Source organism: Stegostoma tigrinum, chromosome 41, assembly GCF_030684315.1.
Source record: "Stegostoma tigrinum isolate sSteTig4 chromosome 41, sSteTig4.hap1, whole genome shotgun sequence".
NCBI classification, from domain to species: domain Eukaryota; kingdom Metazoa; phylum Chordata; class Chondrichthyes; order Orectolobiformes; family Stegostomatidae; genus Stegostoma; species Stegostoma tigrinum.
This window is the reverse complement of record NC_081394.1, coordinates 4,793,524-4,813,392: the sequence shown is the minus strand read 5'-3', so window position 1 is coordinate 4,813,392 and position 19,869 is coordinate 4,793,524. Positions and strand designations below refer to the sequence as shown.

The window sequence follows — 19,869 nt, the reverse complement described above, 5'->3', positions numbered from 1 at the left end:
TAAGAGTTTTGGCGAGGGCCATTGTATATGAGGGGAGGAAGATTATCCTTCAGTTAGACAGGGCACTGGTCAGATTGCATCTAGGGGCACTGTCTACAGGGCCGGTCTCCTTATTTAACAAAAGATGTTAATACTTTGGAGGCAGTTCAGAGAAGGTTCATCACACTGTCGGAGGGTCAGTGCTGAGGGAGCGGGCACTGTCGGAGGGTCAGTGCGGAGGGACTGGGCACGGTCGGAGGGTCAGTGCTGAGGGAGCGGGCACTGTCGGAGGGTCAGTGCGGAGGGAGTGGGCACTGTTGGAGGGTCAGTGCTGAGGAAGCGGGCACTGTCGGAGGGTCAGTGCTGAGGGTGCAGACACTGTCGGAGGGTCAGTGTTGAGGGAGTGGGCACTGTCGGAGGGTCAGTGTTGAGGGAGTGGGCACTGTTGGAGGGTCAGTGCTGAGGGAGTCGGCACTGTCGGAGGGTCAGTGCTGAGGGAGCGGGCACTGTCGGAGGGTCAGTGCTGAGGGAGCGCCGCACTGTCGGAGGGTCAGTGCTGAGGGAGCAGGCACTGTCGGAGGGTCAGTGCTGAGGGAGCGGGCACTGTCGGAGGGTCAGTGCTGAGGGAGCGGGCACTGTCGGAGGGTCAGTGCTGAGGGAGCGGGCACTGTCGGAGGGTCAGTGCTGAGGGAGTGGGCACTGTCGGAGGGTCAGTGTTGAGGGAGCGGGCATTGTCGGAGGGTCAGTGATGAGGGAGCGGGCACTGTCGGAGGGTCAGTGCTGAGGGAGCGGGCACTGTCGGAGGGTCAGTGCTGAGGGAGCGGGCACTGTCGGAGGGTCAGTGCTGAGGGAGCGGGCACTGTCGGAGGGTCAGTGTTGAGGGAGCGGGCATTGTCGGAGGGTCAGTGATGAGGGAGCGGGCACTGTCGGAGGGTCAGTGCTGAGGGAGCGGGCACTGTCGGAGGGTCAGTGCTGAGGGATCGGGCACTGTCGGAGGGTCAGTGCTGAGGGAGCGGGCACTGTCGGAGGGTCAGTGTTGAGGGAGCGGGCATTGTCGGAGGGTCAGTGATGAGGGAGCGGGCACTGTCGGAGGGTCAGTGCTGAGGGAGCGGGCACTGTCGGAGGGTCAGTGCTGAGGGAGCGGGCACTGTCGGAGGGTCAGTGCTGAGGGAGCGGGCACTGTCGGAGGGTCAGTGCTGAGGGAGCGGGCATTGTCGGAGGGTCAGTGATGAGGGAGCGGGCACTGTCGGAGGGTCAGTGCTGAGGGAGCGGGCACTGTCGGAGGGTCAGTGCTGAGGGAGCGGGCACTGTCGGAGGGTCAGTGCTGAGGGAGCGGGCACTGTCGGAGGGTCAGTGTTGAGGGAGCGGGCATTGTCGGAGGGTCAGTGATGAGGGAGCGGGCACTGTCGGAGGGTCAGTGCTGAGGGAGCGGGCACTGTCGGAGGGTCAGTGCTGAGGGAGCGGGCACTGTCGGAGGGTCAGTGTTGATAGACGTTTGCTATGCTGGGAGAGACAGTCGCATTTCCTCAATACATTCTGCAGCGGTAATGATCAGTTATTGTGATGATGTGTAGACAGATACCTGAGATCGGGAAGAAATCTCAGGAGCTGTAGTTTCACTGAGAGCTATCACTCTCGATAAGTTAGTCCCTCCCACGTTTGAGCTCAGTGCACACATAGAAACCTTTCATAGCCTCTAGCAGTTTCAGCTGAAAATATCTCACCCATCAGGATCGGTTACATTTTCTGTGTAACACATTCCAATCCTGCTGAAGTGTGTCAGCCCTGAACCACCGACAACAGGCTAAACACCTCACCAAAAAAAATGTTTAACATCGACTCAGGAGGACTGGACAGGAAGGGCAGAGGAAGTTTGCTTATAGTTTCAAACGGTAGACGAGGTTTTACTCACGTCTAACCCTGTGCTGTCCGTGTCCTGGGAGTATTTGATGGAGGGAGAGTGTAGAGGGAGCTTTACTCTGTATCTAACCCCATTTGATGGAGGGAGAGTGTAGAGGGAGCTTTACTCTGTATCTAACCCCATTCGGACCCTGTCCTGGGAGTGTTTGATGGGGGGACAGTATGAAAGAACAAGAATAAACATTTGCTTCAAAATTTCACTTTATAAATCTTTACAAAACGAAGTAAGGTGCAACAAACTTATCAAACAGTCACACATGTTCCTGTGTGAAATATTCACGTGCGTAATCACATTAAAAATGGAGTAACACGAGCTGAGAGAGAGGGGACACAGACAGGTTCAGGGAGGGGTTTCCAGAGATTAGTCCTGGCCATCGGAGGTATAGCCCTGAGTGGTGGGACTGATAGGAACTGGGGGAAATTACAGAGATGGGGAGCGGGTGTAGGAGGGATTTACAGGGATAGGGAAGGGGTGGAGGATGAGGTTATAGGGATAGGTAGGGGGTGTAGGGGCTGGAGGAGCTGGAAGAGTTTGTGGCTCAGTGTTAGTGTTGCTCTTTGGGTCAGGGGTTGATGGGTGAGCAGTGCTGTGAAGTAGCTTGACGAGTGAGCTGAGGTTGGGCAATGGGTGAGTGAGGGCTGGGACTCACTGGGTTAACAGAGAAATCAGCAGCTTTTGCTTGCAATGGAGAGGGAGAGAAGGAGATTTCACAGTCAGACAAGAGGTCACTGGGGAATTCAGTTCCAGCTCCAACTGGAAAACCATTCCCATTGGTGGTCATCTTCTGTAGACATGCTTGGAAGGACGGAGAATGGGCTGGGGCATCTCTGTCAGCAACACCAGGACTTTTATGCTTTTATGCCAGGCACATCCTGAGGAAAGTTGAGGCTCTGTAGCTGGGCTATCGATGGGGCTCCGACACAGGTCTCTGATGCCCATTTTAATACCCACTCCACACTACCCGCACCCAGTCCCTGCTGTAGACACTCAGCTCAACCTGAAGGGATCACAGTCTTCATTCGGGCTCACACACACACACACACACACACACACACACACACACACACACACACACACACACACACACACAGAACTGAGGGTACGCTGCACTGTCGGAGGGTCAGTGCTGAGGGAGCGGGCACTGTTGGAGGGTCAGTGCTGAGGGAGTGCCGCACTGTCGGAGGCTCAGTGCTGAGGGAGTGCCGCACTGTCAGAGGGTCAGTGCTGAGCGAGTGGGCACTGTCGGAGGGTCAGTGCTGACGGAGCGGGCACTGTCGGAGGGTCAGTGCTGAGGGAGTGGGCACTGTCAGAGGGTCAGTGCTGAGGGAGTGGGCACTGTCGGAGGGTCAGTGCTGAGGGAGCGGGCACTGTCGGAGGGTCGGTGCTGAGGGAGTGGGCACTGTCAGAGGGTCAGTGCTGAGGGAGCACCGCACTGTCGGAGGGTCAGCGCCGAGGGCGCGCTGCACTGTCAGAGCATGAGTGCTGAGGGAGTGCCGCACTGTCGGAGGGTCAGTGCTGAGGGAGTGGGCACTGTCAGAGGGTCAGTGCTGAGGGAGCGGGCACTGTCGGAGGGTCAGTGCTGAGGGAGCGCCGCACTATTGGAGGGTCAGTGCTGAGGTAGCACCGCACTGTCAGAGGGACAGTGCTGAGGGAGCGGGCACTGTCGGAGGGTCAGTACTGAGGGAGCGCCGTGCTGTAGGTGGGTCAGTGCTGAGGGAGTGGGCACTGTCGGAGGGTCAGTGCTGAGGGAGTGGGCACTGTCGGAGGGTCAGTGCTGAGGGAGTGCGCACTGTCGGAGGGTCAGTGCTGAGGGAGTGGGCACTGTCAGAGGGTCAGTGCTGAGGGAGTGGGCACTGTCGGAGGGTCAGTGCTGAGGGAGTGGGCACTATCGGAGGGCCAGTGAAAGTAAATGTTGAGTGAAGAGCAGGATTTTGAACATGAGAAGACACGTCTCAGCGGTTGAGGCAGCTGCATTTGAAGCTTGGCGTGAACTTCCTGTAGCAGCTGAAAGACAAAGAGGGCAGACATTTTGTGAGTGCTTGGTCTTTGCATTGTTCGAACATCACCTCTCCACCAGTTGTCCCCTCTCTGACCCCTCTCTCAGGCTCAGGAACCCACACTTCACACAGCTCACAGTCTCAGCCGTATAGCCCGCAGGTCTCAATTCGGTGTCTTAAGGATCACCGGGTTGAGGGAAGGACACAGCTAGGTAACAAACATTTATTTCTGATGAAGGGTCTAGGTCCGAAACGTCAGTTTTCGTGCTCCTGAGATGCTGCTTGGCCTGCTGTGTTCATCCAGCCTCACATTTTATTATCTTGGATTCTCCAGCATCTGCAGTTCCCATTATCTCTATTTCACACATATGCCAGGCAAAGACCAGCTCAGACAGCTCTGAGCGGTTCTAACCATTGCATCTTGATATTCGATGGTGTGACAATCGCTGATTACCCCAGTATTGAAAGCTTGGGGTTTACTGCTGAATACAGTCATTGCATGAGCAGGTCAGAGGCTGGAAATTCTGCAGCAAGTAACCCACCCCCTGACACCCCCCAAAGCCCTGTCCCACCATCTCCAAGGCACAACTCAGGAATACTCCCCACTTGCCCCTGGATGGGGGCAGCCCCAACAAGAAGCTCGACACCATCCAGGACAGAGCAGCCCCCGCTCGATTGGCCCCACATCCACAAACATCCCACTCCCTCCCCCCACCGACGCTCAGTCGCAGCAGTGTGTACCATCTACAAGATGCTCTGCAGAGATTCACCAAAGATCCTCAGGTAGCACCTTCTAAACCCACGATCACTTCCATCCAGAAGGACAAGGGGCAGCAGATACATGGGAACACCAGCCCCCTGCAAGTTCCCCTCCACTCCCCATCCTGACTTGGAAATATGTCGCCGATCCTTCAGTGTCAAAATCCTGGAATTGCCTCCCTAAGGGGCATTGTGGGTCAACCCACAGCACATGGGGACTGCAGCAGCTCAACAAGGCAGCTCACCCCGGTATCAACTAGGGATGGAGGCAATAAATTCAGTGCATGTGACTGCAAGGATAGAATTTTAGCCTCAGTTCTTAAGTTTTTCAACAGAAAAGATTTACAGGGATGTTGCCAGGGTTGGAGGGTTTGAGCTACAGGGAGAGGCTGGATAGGCTGGGGCTATTTTCCCTGGAGAGTCAGAGGCTGAGGGGTTGACCTTAAGTAGTGGAGAAACTACCAGGAGACGCGGAGAATTCTTCAGGGAGTTTAACTTTTATTTGCAAACAAAAGCTGTGACAATCAGAAAGTGGTTTTCCAATCGCCCCCGATCCTCGGGGCTTGTTATCCTTTATATATTTTCCGTTATCACGCTCTTTCTCAGACTGCCAGCGTGCCCAACGGTGTCAGTAGGGCGTTATCCTTCTACACTGAGGCAGGAAGTCAATGCTGTTAGTTTATGTTATCTTTCTGTTTCTGCCACGATGGCTGTTTCTTCTTCAAACTAAGATAACGATTATTTATTACTACACAATGGTCTCTTCTACTTCAAACTTAGTCTATAAGATACTGATTATCTATTACTACATCTGCCACGACGGTCCTTCGCCTCGGGTTGACTACATCATGCTAGCTCTTGCTTCTAAGTTACCTGCTTTAATCAACCTAATTAAGCTGCTGTTAATAGCTAGCCTGGTTATACAACTATTGCTCTACACTCCCTTGACCTGTTCAAGCACCTCATTCTATTAAGGTACAGCATTTCATTGATTATTGCAACATTCTATAATTCAGTGCATCATCCTACTGATCACTGTCAGATTTAACCTTTCGCCTGCCCCTATATTTTTATTTTCCATCACTTGTAGAGGTTTATAAAATCATGGATAAGGTGAATAGACAAGGTCTTTATCCTAGAAAAGGGGAGCCCAAAATGAAAGGTTTCAGGTGAGAGGGGAAAGATTTAAAAGGGACCTGAGGGGCAACTTTTTCACACTGAGGGTGGTGCGTGTATGGAATGAGCTGCCAGAGGAAGTGGTGGGGACTGGTACAGTTACAGCATTTAAAAGGCATCTGGATGGGGACGTGGATAGGAAGGGTTTAGAGGGATAGGGGCCAAATGCTGGCAAATGGGACTGGATTATTTTAGGATATCTGGGTCAGTATGGATGAGTTGGGCCAAAGGGTCTGTTCCTGTGCGGTACAACCGTCTGGCTGTATAACTCAAAGTGCACAAAATCACCTGGCACTCGAGGACACCATTCAGGCCCTCTGGCTTGTACTAGCCCTGCGAGCCATCTCTCCCATGTTCTTACCTCCACTGAACTTTTTCCTCCCTCCAATGTCTCCCCAATATTCCCTCTCACCCCCTCCCCAGCTATTTGGAAGTTTCTGTGGAATCTGTTCCCTTCTGGGCAACTTGTCCCAGAAACAAGAAGAACTGGCGGGGTCCAAAACCACATTCTCCTCCTCTTCGCCACCAAGTGGGTCCTCTCCTGACTCCCACATTGACTCAATTGACATCTCTGTAGTGATTCAATCTCTCCCTGATCCCGGCCAGCTCTGAGAGGAGTGATCCCAGCCTCTCCAGGTCGCTACCCCCAAGGACTGAAAACTCTGTTTCCTGGGAAATGCCTGGAGATTCATGGTCAAAGGTGTAGGGGGCCTGCAGTCACACATGATATGAATCCGTGCCCTGCAAAATTTCATCAAGGGCTTCCATTCATCTTATTCCCACCTGTTCATCAAATCGCAAATCCCAAATGCCATTGTAAAACGCTGTTTCTGAGAGCTTTTATGCACGGATTCAGATCGGTGCACATCACTGCTTTATATTTGGCTTTACGTTTACCTTAAAGGCTCAACAAGTGAACAGAATGTAACACTTTACACTTCCCAATCTGAGTTGTCATGTGCTCTGTGTTAACCGCAGCAGTGAAACATTACAGACTCATTTCCTGCCTTCTCTTTGAAATGGAACCCACTGGTAGAAGTTGTGGGTGGAAACACTCCCAGCAGGCAAATGTTATCAGTCAGGACCAGTGCCCGCTCCCTCAGCACTGACCCTCCGACAGTGCGGTGCTCCCTCAGCACTGACTCTCCGACAGTGCCCACTCCCTCAGCACTGACCTTCCGACAGTGCCCACTCCCTCAGCACTGACCCTCCTACAGTGTCCGCTCCCTCAGCATTGACCCTCTGACAGTGCCCACTCCCTCAGCACTGACACTCCGACAGTGCCCGCTCCCTCAGCACTGACCCTCTGAGAGTGATTGTGGAGTCAGCGGTCTGTGTGGCTTTGAGAGTGCCTTGGGAAAGTGTTGTGCCACTGAGCCTGGAATCTCGCCCTGAGGTGGGCAGTGGGGGACAGGGGGAATGGTCAGTAACCTGGAGGGGAATTCCCTCAGATGCTTACCCATGTGTCTGACATGCCAAATGACCTCTTTGCTCCTGTTGTTGATTATTTGACAGGTGATATTATCCATGCTGTGCGGCTCTAGTCTCAGAGTGCTTTTCACATTGTACCGTTCGTCTGTCCTGTTCTCTGCTTTCGTGTGCACCAGGCTCAGCGGTAGCTCACTGTTGTCTGTCTCATTGAGCCACTTCACCTCTGGCTTGGGGTAGATCCCAGTGACTGAGCAGGTCAGGACTGTCTCTTGTCCCTGTCTTTGCTTTGCGACATGCATGTTTGGCTGACTCCCCTGGGCTGGAGAGAGGAAGAGAGAGAGGTCATGGATTTGCCAACCAGTGGGAGATGGGAGACTGGATGCTCACAGATCCCTGTTCGGATTTGAAGGGCCTGACCTTTGCCCTGATTAGAGGGAATCTGACATCCTGCCATTCTCACACAAGCTCCTCAACTGGTGTCCTCATCCACTTCGACTTGAAGAATCCCTACAGTATGGAAACAGGGAAGGTGATGGCCTTGTGTCTTATCACTGGACTATTTAATCAGAGACCTGGGTGATATTTTGGGGACTGGCCTGGGGCGGGGTTCATACCCAACACGGCAGATGCTGAAATCAGTTTAAAAAAAAATCTGGAATTGAGAGTCAGGTGATGACCACGAATCCATTGCCAATTGTCGGGAAAAACTCATCTGGTTCACTCATGTCCTTTAGGGAAGGAAACTGCCATCCTTACCTGGTCTGGGCCTACACGTGACTCCAGACCCACAGCAATGTGGCTGCCCTCTTGGGAAATTAGGGATGGACATTAGATGCTGGCCTGTCCAGTGATTCCCTGATTCCATGAATGAGTTTAAAAAGTAGATCAACTGGGCAACATTGACCCTCCAAACAGCATCCCATAATTCCGCATCCCTGGACACTGTGGGACAATTTCCACCTAGCCTGCAAATCCCTGGACTGTGGGAGGAAACCAGAGGAAACTCAAGCGGACACAGGGAAACTCCACACAGACAGTCGCCTGAGGGTGGGATCGAACCCGGGTCCCTGGCGCCAGGAGGCAGCAGTGCTAGCCACCCTGGGCCACAAGGATCCAAACCTACTCTGCGATGCGACTAGCCTACTCCCTGCGGTAAAGGGGCAGTAAGATGCGGAGGGAGCTTGGGTTTGGAGCTGTAAGATGTGAGTTTGATCACAGCTGGAGGACAGCCACAGTTCTGGTCACTGTGCTACAGAGGAGGATGTGGCAGCCCTGGAGAGGGCTCAGAGACGATTCACCAGGATAGGGAGGGAGCAATTTGGCTGTGGGAACGGACTGTTCAGGCTGGAACAGACAACATAACAACATCAGAGCTAGGAGCTGGAGTAGGCCATTCAGCCCCCACGAATCTGCTGCCCCATTCCATAACATCACAGCTGATCAGCACCAGCTCTCTTCTCCTGCCTACTCTACATAACTCATTACTGATTTAAATAAAAGCTGTCTCCTTCTTAAATTTACAGTATCCACTGCACTGGGGTGGTGGGGGGTAGTGCGCAAGTGAATTCCACCAGGTTCACCTCCCTTTGAGATAAGTCATCTCTGTTTTGAATCTGCCTTATCTCAAAACCATGAGCTTTTGGTCTAGATGAAGCTCCAAATCGGAAAGCTGAGGCTGGAATCCATTCTGACTGTGGTGTGCATAGTTCTGAGGGCGATGGATAGGGCAGGCAGGGAGAAATGCTCTCCCTCTGGCAGAGGGGTCAAATACAAGGGCGAGGGAGCAACGGGGAGCAAGGGGTTATGAGGGGATTCGAGGGAAATGATTTCCACCCCAGGGGGTGGTCAGTGTCTGGAATTCATTGCTTAGGAAACAGGTCTGGGAGCCTCGGTAACATTGGCGAAGTCTGAGTTGGGGGCGCTGTCTTGGTTGGCCGAAGTCGCCACCACCGTCTTCCCTTCTACAGTGTTTCGGTGGGCACCTCACAGCGGGCGAGTCTGGGGGCAACGGGACCAAAGGGCCGCTTTCAGGGCTGCTTCAGAAATGAGCCGTACCTTCGATGCTCAGTCGGAGTCTGTAACACTTGACATTGGACCGTTGCTGTGACTGCAGCACGCACTGATAGGTCATCTCGTCGCGGGGCCTGAGGTCCCAGAGACGAAGGGAGAAATTCCCCGACTTCTCTGCGTGGACGAAGCACGAGCGGTTGATGTACTGGGCGCTGATGCTGTCACAGCCCGACACTTCCTCATGGCAAAAAGCGTTCACCAGCGCTGGTCGATCTTCTGCCTCGGTCTGCCAGTATGCTCTGTAGGCCTCTGTCAAGTAACAAGGCAGGATCACCTCGCCCCCGTATGGGCCCGTCATATTGAGCTCCTGAACTCCGTCGCAACTGGTAGCTGGCCAGAACAGCAGAGGAGGAAAGTTTAATGGGATCGCCGCACAGCGAGGCGGGTGGCCATTCAGCCCATCGCTCCCTGCGTGCCAATCTCCGTTAGCGCCCCACCCCCACCACTTGCCACCATCCCCATCCCTCTCCGTTGACCCCTGCACTGTTTTCTCTCTCCCCTCCCACCCACCCCACCCTCATCTTCTGGGTTTAAGGATCCCACTCCCTTCTGGAGGTCCCCATTTGAACTGACCGTGCCACACTCTCAGACGCTGCCCTTCCCAAATTCCTCCCCCCGCCACCAGCTTCCACCGCTGCCCCCCCCCCTCCACCCCGAAACCACATTCCTTGGGAACATTCCCAATTCTCAACATTCTCCAATGGCCCAGAATCCCTCCTGCTCTCCAAGTGGAGTTGGGGGCGAGGCGGTTAGGGGGTCTGCTGCTGGTAGAATGGATGCCAACCACTCCTTAAGAAATAGGCCGTTTGGCCCCCAAGCCTGCTCCCCCATTCAATAGGATCACGGCTGCTCCTATGATGTTCCTCATGTCCCCTCTTCCTCATAAGCCCCCAACTGATCAAGAATCTGTCTCAGACTTAAATATACTCAAGGACTCTGCACCCCCCCGCCCCCCACCGCCACCAACGGCTCTCTGAGACAATGAGTTCCAAAGACTCACAGCCCTCTGAGAGAAGAAATTCCTCCTCATCTCAGTCTTACATTTAGTGCCCTTTTATTCTGTGACTACACCTTCTGGTCCGGGACTCTCCTCATGAGGGCGTAACATCCTCTCAGCATTTACCCTGTCATGCCCTTAAAGAATCTGATATGTTTCAATGAGATAATCTCCCGTTTGTCTGAACTCCAATGTGTAAAATGCCAGCCTGTTTAACCTTTGCTCATCAGACTATCTCTTCACTCGTAACTGTCTGAGAGAACAGATGCTTGTTCACCTCCATTTTTCTTGAGGTAAAACGCTTCATTCTGAATCTGTCTCTCAATTGGCTCTATCGGGATCCTCTAACCTTTAACAAGATCACCTCTCCTTCTTGTTCATCCCCAATGGGCATCGGCTGAAGATGGCGAGACAGTAACATTATCGCAGGAGTAGTCACACACTTTGGTCCACCAGTCAATGCCGACTGTAGACCTAAACCCAACCAGTCCCACCTGCCTGCTCCCGGCCCACGTCCATCCAAACCTTTCCCATTCATGTCCTTATCTCAAGGTCTTTCAAACATTGTAATTGTACGCACATCCACCACTTCCTCAGGAAGTTCATTCCGCACTGGAAAACAGTCCCCAGGGTCCAGACCCGAAACGTCAGCTTTCCTGCTCCCTCTGATGCTGCCTGGCCTGCCGTGTTCCTCCAGCTCCACACTGTGTTGTCCCAGTCTCTTTTACAACTCAAATGTCCCAGCAGAGCTCCTGACTAATGCTCTGGGGTTTGGTCATGGTACCTCCTGCAACTTGAATTTAACTTTTAAAAACAGAAAAGCTAGCTCGACTGCCTCGTTAGAAACACTGTTTCTGAATGCCTGGGTTATCTGCTGTCCTTTACCCAACACCTCCCTCCCATCCCTGGGGTCACCTACGCGTGACTCCAGATCCATAGCAACGGGGTTGATTTTCAGTCGGTGGAGGGAACCCGAGTTTACGGAGGAGAAGAGGAGAGGGTGATCAGAATTGCCAACGATCTCATAGAATGGCAGAGGAATCTCAATGGGCCGAATGGAGCCATTGCACCTAGGCAACAAAGGGGTTGGGAAATAAGTGACACCCAGGGCCAGCGAACAAATTCTTCTCAAATATTTTCTGCGTCTGAGGAAAGGGGTCCAGGATCGAACCAGGTGAACCCTCTCTGAACTATTTCCAAGGCAAGCATCTCCTTCCCTAAAAAAGAGCAGGACGTGTTTCTCTGTCTGTGGTCTCCACAAAGCTCGGAAAGGTTGCAGCAAAACTTCCCCATTTGTACATCCCCACTTCCCTTGCAGTACACGCCAAAAAAGTCATCTTGCTTCTGAGCCATTCGCTGTACCTGTCCTATCCTATCATTCGATTCTTTTCAAAACAAAACTCCCTGCGGTGTGGGAAGCAGGCAAATCGACTTGTTGAGCCCAACACCACCTTGCCTACGGTTATCCTGTCCCTGCATTTCCGCCCATGGCCAATCCTGCACTCCTTTGGACTCTGGAGGAAACTGGAGGACCTTGAAGAAGGTCTGGCAGCTTTTGGGAGAACATGCAAACTCCACACTGACAGCTGCCCGAGGTTAGAATCGAACCTGGGTTCCTGGCGCTGTGAGGCAGCAGCGCTAAACAGTCGGCCACCATGTTGTCGCATGTGCCACAACACAGTGAAGAGTATTGTTTTGCATGGCGTGCAGGCAGATTGTAACATATATTGTGCATCAGGGTAGCAGGACAGAGAGTAGAATACAGAGAAGGTGCAGACAGAGAGAAGTCAGAATTAACGTCCGAGAGGTCTGCTCAAAAGTGTAATAACGGCGGGGAAGAAGCTGTTTTCAATCTGACAGTATGTGCATTCAAACTATCTGTAATCTTCTGCCCAGAAGTTGGAAGAGTGGGGTGGGTGATGATGTTGCCAGCTTTCCCAAGGCAGGGGGAAATGTAGACAGAGGAAATGGATGGAAGGCTGGTTTGTGGGATGGGCTGAGCTGCATTCCACATCTCTGTGAATCGCAGAGGTCTATAATCCCTCTTTCACCTCAATAGTGTGCTCGCTGCCCTTCAATGCTCCCTGGGCCAATAAAAACTGGTTGGGGATTCTAGAAATAGGAGGCAGAGCCTGAGAGCGGCGGCCAGGGCGTTCAGTGGAGACGTTAGGAATCGCTTCGACACACAACAGGGAGATGTTTGGAACTCACTTCCACAGGTACCAGCAGGTGCTGGGTTTTTGAAATCTGGGAGAGATAACCTTTTCTTGTTAAGTCAAAATGATGAAGGGAGATGAAGCCAAGGCTGGGGATGTAGAGTTAGGTCATAGGTCAGGCTGGACTGGCTGGTCTACTTCTGCTCTGTAGCTTGCAGAATCCTCCTCCTACCCACGTTATAATCTATTTGCCAATTTCTTCACTCACCCACTGATCCTATCCCTACCCCTTTGCTGGAGGAAAACTTCTAGGCAATTTGGAGCTGATCCTTTTAACTCCCTGGCACTGCTCTCCATTCGCTACACTTGGGCAAAGCTGGGAATGATGCTCGGAATCAGCTGGGATAGCATTCTCCACTCTGTTTCCCGTCCTTCCAGAGTCACAAGTGGGACCAGACCGGGATATCCTTCCCTGGCGGGCATCAGTGAAGCGGATTTGGGTTATTCCTCAACAGTCTGATGCTCGCCACCACGTTCTCCCAAATTCCAGGGAGCTGGGTTTACAGAGATGACAAAGTGCGGAGCTGGATGAGGTTGGATGAGCTCCTAAGATGCTGCTTGGCCTGCTGCGTTCATCCAGCTCCACACTTTGTCATCTCGGATTCTCCAGCATCTGCAGTTCCCTTTACAGCTGGATTTACATTTCCCTTCCGATGGATGGGATCGACCCGATCGGAGATGGGAGCCATCTGGCCGGCCCTCCCCATTTTCATCACCAGATGTTATCGCCCTGCCGAACCTCCTCTGAGAACCGCAATCCCAGAACATTTGTCAATTTCATGCTTGCTGGGATCAGCCAAACCTCACTGCCAAGCCTTTGTCACAGAAAGCTCAGCTTTGGGCTGCCCAGATAGCTCAAACCTTGTTGGGAGCAGAAAAATTTGGCCTACATTAACTCCCCTGCAAGAATGCCAAGTTTCAAACTATCGCAGTGGACAAAGTTTTGTATGTTCGGGGGTAAGTCAGAACATCCTTTATATTCAGAGAATATATGTAGCTTCTTGACAGCATAGATATTATGATTATGCTCAATCCCCTGCAAACAACATAATTGAGTAGTTTTATCATAATTACTCAGCGATCAAGGAGGTTTTAATTTCCTGTTCTCTTTAGCAATTCAGAGCCAAATCCCTGCAGTTTTTAAAACTCAAACAGCACCAACAGATGGGTCTATGCCCGAAACGTCAGCTTTTGTGCTCCTGAGATGCTGCTTGGCCTGCTGTGTTCATCCAGCTCCACACCTTGTTACCAACAGATTGAAGACCAGGTGCTTCCTCGCTGTTATTAGACTTCTATCTGGGCCACTCAAATTTCAAATCTAACCCTGATCTTCTTGTTGTACACACCCTCTCTGCGCAGTAACTTTGTATTCCTCGCTCTGTTCAACCACTGTTGAATGGTCCCGACCCGAAACGTCAGCTTTCCTGCTCCTCTGATGCTGCCTGGCCTGCTGCGTTCCTCCAGCTCTACACCTTGTTATCTCAGGATCACCAGCATAGGCAGTTCTTGCTATCCACCTATTGATCTTTCTGCACTCCATGCGAAACAAAACTTTTCACTCTACCCAGGTACATGTGACGATAATAAATCAAAATTAAATTGGCTCAGTTGTTTGAAGTTTACAATTCTGACAATCATCATGATGGGCTCAAAATGGAAATAGCCAGGTTCTGTGTCACCCTCTTGTTGTCTCATTATTTCATTACTGAGACCTCTATCCTGTCTTCTGTTGCTTGATGAGAATTCTTTGGGCCTGACTTCTTAATAGTTATATTTGTATATTACATGGGACTGTATAAAATAACGTTTCAAACACAAGATGCTGCCAACTAAAATATCCACAAGTAACAATTAGCTTGGGATCAGTTCCAAAGCTCAGTAGAGAATCCTGTTCCAGGCCAACATGTAGACAGTGGATGTTAACAGTAAAATGAAAGTAAGTCAGTGAAAGTCAGAAAAGAAATTGCTGGAGAAACTCAGCAGGTCTGGCAGCATCGGTAGACGGAGAAACCGAGTGAGCATTTCAGGCCCCAGTGACTCTCCTGCAGAACTGACTGGGGCTGGGGAAAGGGTGGTATTTATCTGACAACAGAGGGTGCAGGGTAACGGATTGAGATGGCGATCGAGTACATTACGTTTGCAGTTGCTTGCCACTTTCACCTGTGTTCCCTTGGTCGACACCTCCGTCTTAGGCTTGCTGCGGTGCTCCAGCCAAGCTCAGTGCCAGCTGGGCTCACAGCACCTCATCTTCCGCTTGGGGGACCCCGCAGACTTCGGGACTCAATATGTCAATAATTTGGGGGCGTGAACACTTTCGCCCATGAGCTTTCCCCACTCTCCACTGCCTGCTTTCAGCACAGCTAATTCATTCTCTCACACCCTCAGCCCCCTCCCACCACTGTATGGGCACCATTATTAGCTTCCCTTTCTCCCTGGCTCACCATTATTTATCCCTTTGTTTGCCTGACCTTATCTCTCTCTCTCTCTCTCTCTCTCTCTCTCTGCCTTTCTCTCTCTCTCTGGGATCCGTCTCAACCAGATCCACTATTTTTTCTCTCCGGCCCCCGGTCATCATATAAATACCAACCTTACCCCAGTTACTATCCCAATGAAGAAGGGTCACTTCTTCACCCTCTGAACCAGGAATGTTCATTCTGTTTCTATCTCTCTCTTTCTCCACTGATGCTGCCAGGCCTGCTGAGTTTCTCCAGCAATTACTGGTTTAATTGGGAGAAAACAGGATTGGGCCAAACTGTAGTGGTTCAGTAGCTGGCTGGAAGGGAAGCTTTGAGGAGTTAGGCTTTCTATATTTCTGTGGAAATGAAATTGAGTGCATTGCATTTGTTCAGACGCAATTAAAAGCACTTGAACTCTAACCGCCCCGAAGATGCAATTAATCTCTCACTAACCTCCCGAAGCATCTTTTCGCAACTAGACTCTAATTATCCACACGCTGGATCTCACTGCAATTGTAGTCTAGCTGTTCACAAGCTCAATCCTACTGCAACGAGACAGGATGTGTCTTTCTTTCATTCATGGGATGAGGGCTTCACTGGCTGAGCAGCAATTATTGCCCAGTTCAGAGTCAGCCACATTCGCTGTTGGTTTGGAGTCACGCACACACTCACACGCTCACTTACACACACACACACACACACACACACACACACACACACACACACACACACTCTCACTTACACACACACACATACTCAAACACACACACTCACACACTCACTTACACACACACACACACACATACACACACACACTCTCACTTACACACACACACATACTCAAACACACACACACACACACTCACTAACACACACACACCCACACACACACACTCACTTACACACACACATACTCAAACACACACACACACACACACACATTCACTTACACACACACACACACACACACACGTTCTACCTCTTTGAAACGTCTCACCAATGAATTCCCATTCCCCTTCTGCTGTTCTCCCCATCTGTCCTGCAAATCTTTTGCTTTTACGTATTTCACTTTCTGGACGGTTCCTGGTGAACCCTCCCTGTGACAGGTGCTGACAAGAACTCTCGGGGTCGAAGGAAAAGCAAAATTCTCCCCCGTTCCCCAACACCCCCACTCCAGGCCTTTTCCCTACTGTCTCCAATCTGCGTCCCTCTGGTGACTGACCATCCAGCCTGGGAACAGTGTCTCCCTCACTGACCCGATTGAAACTGGCGAGTCTGAACCCCACAGCCCCACTTCAATCTCCTTCTTAGCCTTCCCTACTCTGAGGAGGATTGTCCTTCTCCGAAGAGATGTTCTCATCCTGACTCAGTCCCTCAGTGACCTTCAAAAAGAGAGGGAACCCTGAGAAGCCTACCTGTTGCAGAGCCGAGGGCCATCACGCAGAGGCTGAGGGAAAAAGCCATCATGCTGAAAGAGAAAGGATGTTTCTGTTGGTGCCTCAGGTTTGTAACGATACAGGGCCCTTTGGGCTCCCACAGCAACGACTCTCACCCTTCAGTTCCTGACTCAAACACCCCTTTTCCGGCCCTCGACCTCCGAACCAATGCTCCGCATCTGGTTAGCCATTCCCGGGTTCGCTTTCCCATTGGCGACTGGCCAGGCGGCTATTCGCCCACGGGCAGCGTCACACTCAGGCGTCGGCACTGGCTGAAGTACAATGTCCTCCACCTTTCGACTCTCTCTTCTGCCTCACGCCTCACTCATTACTCCCCTCCCCCGACCAATCCCCCTGAGGGTCTCACTCATTCCCCTCTCCCTACCCCCTCGCCCCTCCTCAAGGTCCTCGCTTATTACCCTCCCCAACCAATCCCTCCAAGGGCCTCATTCATTCCCCTCTGCCTAACCCCCACCCCTCCTCAAGGTCCTCACTTATTACCCCCCACAATCAATCCCTCCAAGGGCCTCATTCATTCCCCTCTCCCTACCCCCCGCCCCTCCTCAAGGTCCTCACTTATTATCCACCCCACCACCAACCCCCCCAAGGGTCTCACTCACTCCCCTCTCCCTAACCCCCCACCCCAGGCCACACTCATACCCCTTTCCCTACCTCAACTCCTGCCATTGTGGGCATGGAGCCCACTCTGTTGGCATCACTCTACAACATAAAGCAGACATTTAGCCAACTGAGGTTAGCACGAAATAGTCTCTTTCTCAACTTCTCCTCTCACCTGAAGTGTTGCGGTTACACCATCACTTCTCATCTCTCTCCGATGATAGAGCAGATCTACGGCCCTACAGTGAGTTTACTGGGCAGTTACCATTAACCAGAAAGTGAGCTGATCTACTGTGACTATAAGTGCAGGTCCAGGGCTGGGAATCCTGCAGTGAGTAACTCCCGTCCTGACTCCCCCCAAAGCCCTGACCCACCATCGACAAGGCACAAGTCAGGAGGGGGATGGAATACTCCCCACTTGCCCCTGGCTGGGGGCAGCCCCAACACACTCAAGAAGCTCGACACCATCCAGGACAGGGCAGCCCCCGCTCGATCGGTCCCACATCCACAAACATCCCACTCCCTCCCCCCACCGACGCTCAGTCGCAGCAGTGTGTACCATCTACAAGACGCGCTACAGAGATTCACCAAAGATCCTCAGGCAGCACCTTCCAAACCCACGACCCACTTCCATCCAGAAGGACAAGGGGCAGCAGATACATGGGAACACCAGCCCCCTGCAAGTTCCCCTCCACTCCCCATCCTGACTTGGGAATATATTGTCGTTCCTTCAGTGTCACTGGGTCAAAATCCTGGCATTCCCTCCCCAAGGGTCAACCCACAGCACATGGGGACTGCAGCGGCTCAAGAAGGCAGCTCACCCTCACCTTCTCAAGGGGGGCAACTGGGGACAGGGGCAATAGCTGCTGGTCCCCAGCCCATGACGCCCACGCCCCAGGGCGGTATTTCAAAACAGGACCATCATGGACCATTTGTGATGCAATAAAAAGATGAGGTCCTGAGGACGAGTGAGCAGAAGGATATTCAATAGACCTTACCTCAGTTCCATTTCTTTAAATCCAGGAACGTGTACAGTCAAAGATTGCTGAACTGTCTGGGCTTCTAAATGTCAACTGATGATCTCACACAGGCTCTCTGGAATTTAGGCTGTGAAATGCTGGTGCTCTGGAAGATATAAATGTACACAGGGAACAGATGGAATTAATATGGAGGTCAGAGAAATTGCTAGGGTGCTACCATCTAAAACTTTGACCTGACCTTTCAATAGTGATGTGGAAATAAAGTATCATTCACACTGAATTTTAGGAAATTGTTCCTGCAGCTGGTTTTAAATCTGTCAGGATGACCCCAGTTCCCGTGTTGGTGTGGACAAGGCAAGCACAGACACACGAAGTCTCAGATCAGGAATGATGTCATGGGCTTGAGGACCCGGTCCTCTGGACCCATTCCCAGGACGCAGTGAGAGCAAAGGCTGTGTGGAGAGGGACTGTGGGGCTTTGGGGGAGAAACAGATCAAGAAAGAGACAGGGAGAGATCGGAATAAAACTAGAGAGAAAGGAAAGATATAAAAAGAAACAAAAATTTATGCCTTTATCTGTGTGTGTGTGTGTGTGTGTGTGTGTGTGTGTCACACAGGGAAAAAGAGAAACAGTAGCAGACATACGGAGAGAGAGAGAGAGAGAGAGAGAGAGACGATGGAGGGCCGGAAAGAGAGATACTCACAGGTAATAAGTGACATAGACATAAGCAGAAGACACACAGAATCCCTTCAATGTGAAAGCAGGCCACTCAGCCCATGACACTCCAAAAAGTATCCCAACCACACCCTTCCCCCTTCTCCCTTGCCCCTTCCTTTGCATTTCCCATGTCTATCCTATACACCCCTGGACACTACTAGGCAATTTAACTTGGCCAGCCCACCCTGTCACCACACATGGGGTGGCATGATAGTTGGCACTGCGGCCTCACAGCACCAGGGATCAATTCGACCTTTGAGTGACTGTCTGTGTGGTGTTTGCACATTCTCCCCGGGTCTGCGCGGGTTTCCTCCCACAGTCCAGAGATGTACAGGGTGGGTGGATTGTCCATGCTTAAAATTGCCCATAATGTTTAGGGATCTGTGTAGATTAGGGGGGGCTGCTCTGAGGATCGGTGTGGACTTGTTGGGCTGAAGGGCCTGTTTCCACACTGTAGGGACTCTATGACTTACATCTGTGGACTGTAGGAGGAAACCCACGCAGACGCGGGGAGAATGTGCAAACTCCACACAGACAGTCGCCTGAGGTTGGAATCGAACCCAGAACCCTGGTGCTGTGAGGCTGCAGTGTTGACCACTGAGCCACCAGATACAGGGGACGCTGAAACTGAAGGAGAGACCAAAGACTGACTAAAACAGACACAGGAGTGAAACACACCGCAAAATAGACAGAGAGGAGGGCGGTGAGAGAGAAATGAAGAACGGCAGTGGCGTTCTGAAACTGGCACAGTCCCTGAAACAGCTCAGCGGCGAAAGGCACCAACTGAGGAAACTAGGGACAAAATATCTGAGAAACTTACCCAAAGTGTCAACAGGGAAGCAGACAGGAACACACACACACACAAGAACAGAGCAGAAGTTTCTGCATTTGACCCGAACTTGGAGAGTCATGCTGTATTGACAGAGTTTCAAAACCACATTCCAAATGGTTTGAACACAGCTCTAAGTCATATTAAATGATGGGCGTGTTCAAATTGACATAAACTTTCACAGAAAGGTTAACCCCTTCATCAAGCTCTGTGTCTGACATTCAATGACAAATAATTCAAAACAGAACAACACTGACTAAAAACTTCCCAAATTCACTTTTATCAAC

General features: G+C 51.7%; 1 protein-coding gene across 2 annotated transcripts; it reads right to left on the bottom strand.

Moving 5' to 3' along the window:
• Positions 1-3,005: 3,005 nt before the first annotated feature.
• On the bottom strand, positions 3,006-19,686 carry LOC125448562 (ICOS ligand-like). 2 transcript variants are annotated; one of them, XM_048523947.2, is made up of 6 exons: positions 19,574-19,686; positions 18,055-18,181; positions 16,418-16,470; positions 9,319-9,663; positions 7,292-7,582; positions 3,006-3,904 (listed from the first exon to the last, which is right to left on the bottom strand). In XM_048523947.2, the coding sequence occupies exons 2-6, from the start codon at positions 18,063-18,065 to the stop codon at positions 3,786-3,788; spliced, it is 819 nt and encodes a 272-aa protein (XP_048379904.1). In that variant the 5' UTR covers positions 18,066-18,181; positions 19,574-19,686; the 3' UTR covers positions 3,006-3,785. The 2 variants fall into 2 exon arrangements, with proteins under 2 accessions (XP_048379904.1, XP_048379905.1); XM_048523948.1 differs by lacking the exon at positions 3,006-3,904 and adding an exon at positions 5,228-5,308.
• Positions 19,687-19,869: the final 183 nt, after the last annotated feature.

Bases quoted from the DNA above. Each gene is read 5' to 3' on its own strand.
- LOC125448562 (XM_048523947.2), bottom strand. The intron at 9,664-16,417 runs GTAGGCTTCTCA...TGTTCTGGCCAG, and splicing joins GGCCCTCGGCTCTGCAACAG to CTACCAGTTGCGACGGAGTT. The intron at 7,583-9,318 runs GTACGGCTCATT...TCCTCTCTCCAG, and splicing joins ACTCCGACTGAGCATCGAAG to CCCAGGGGAGTCAGCCAAAC.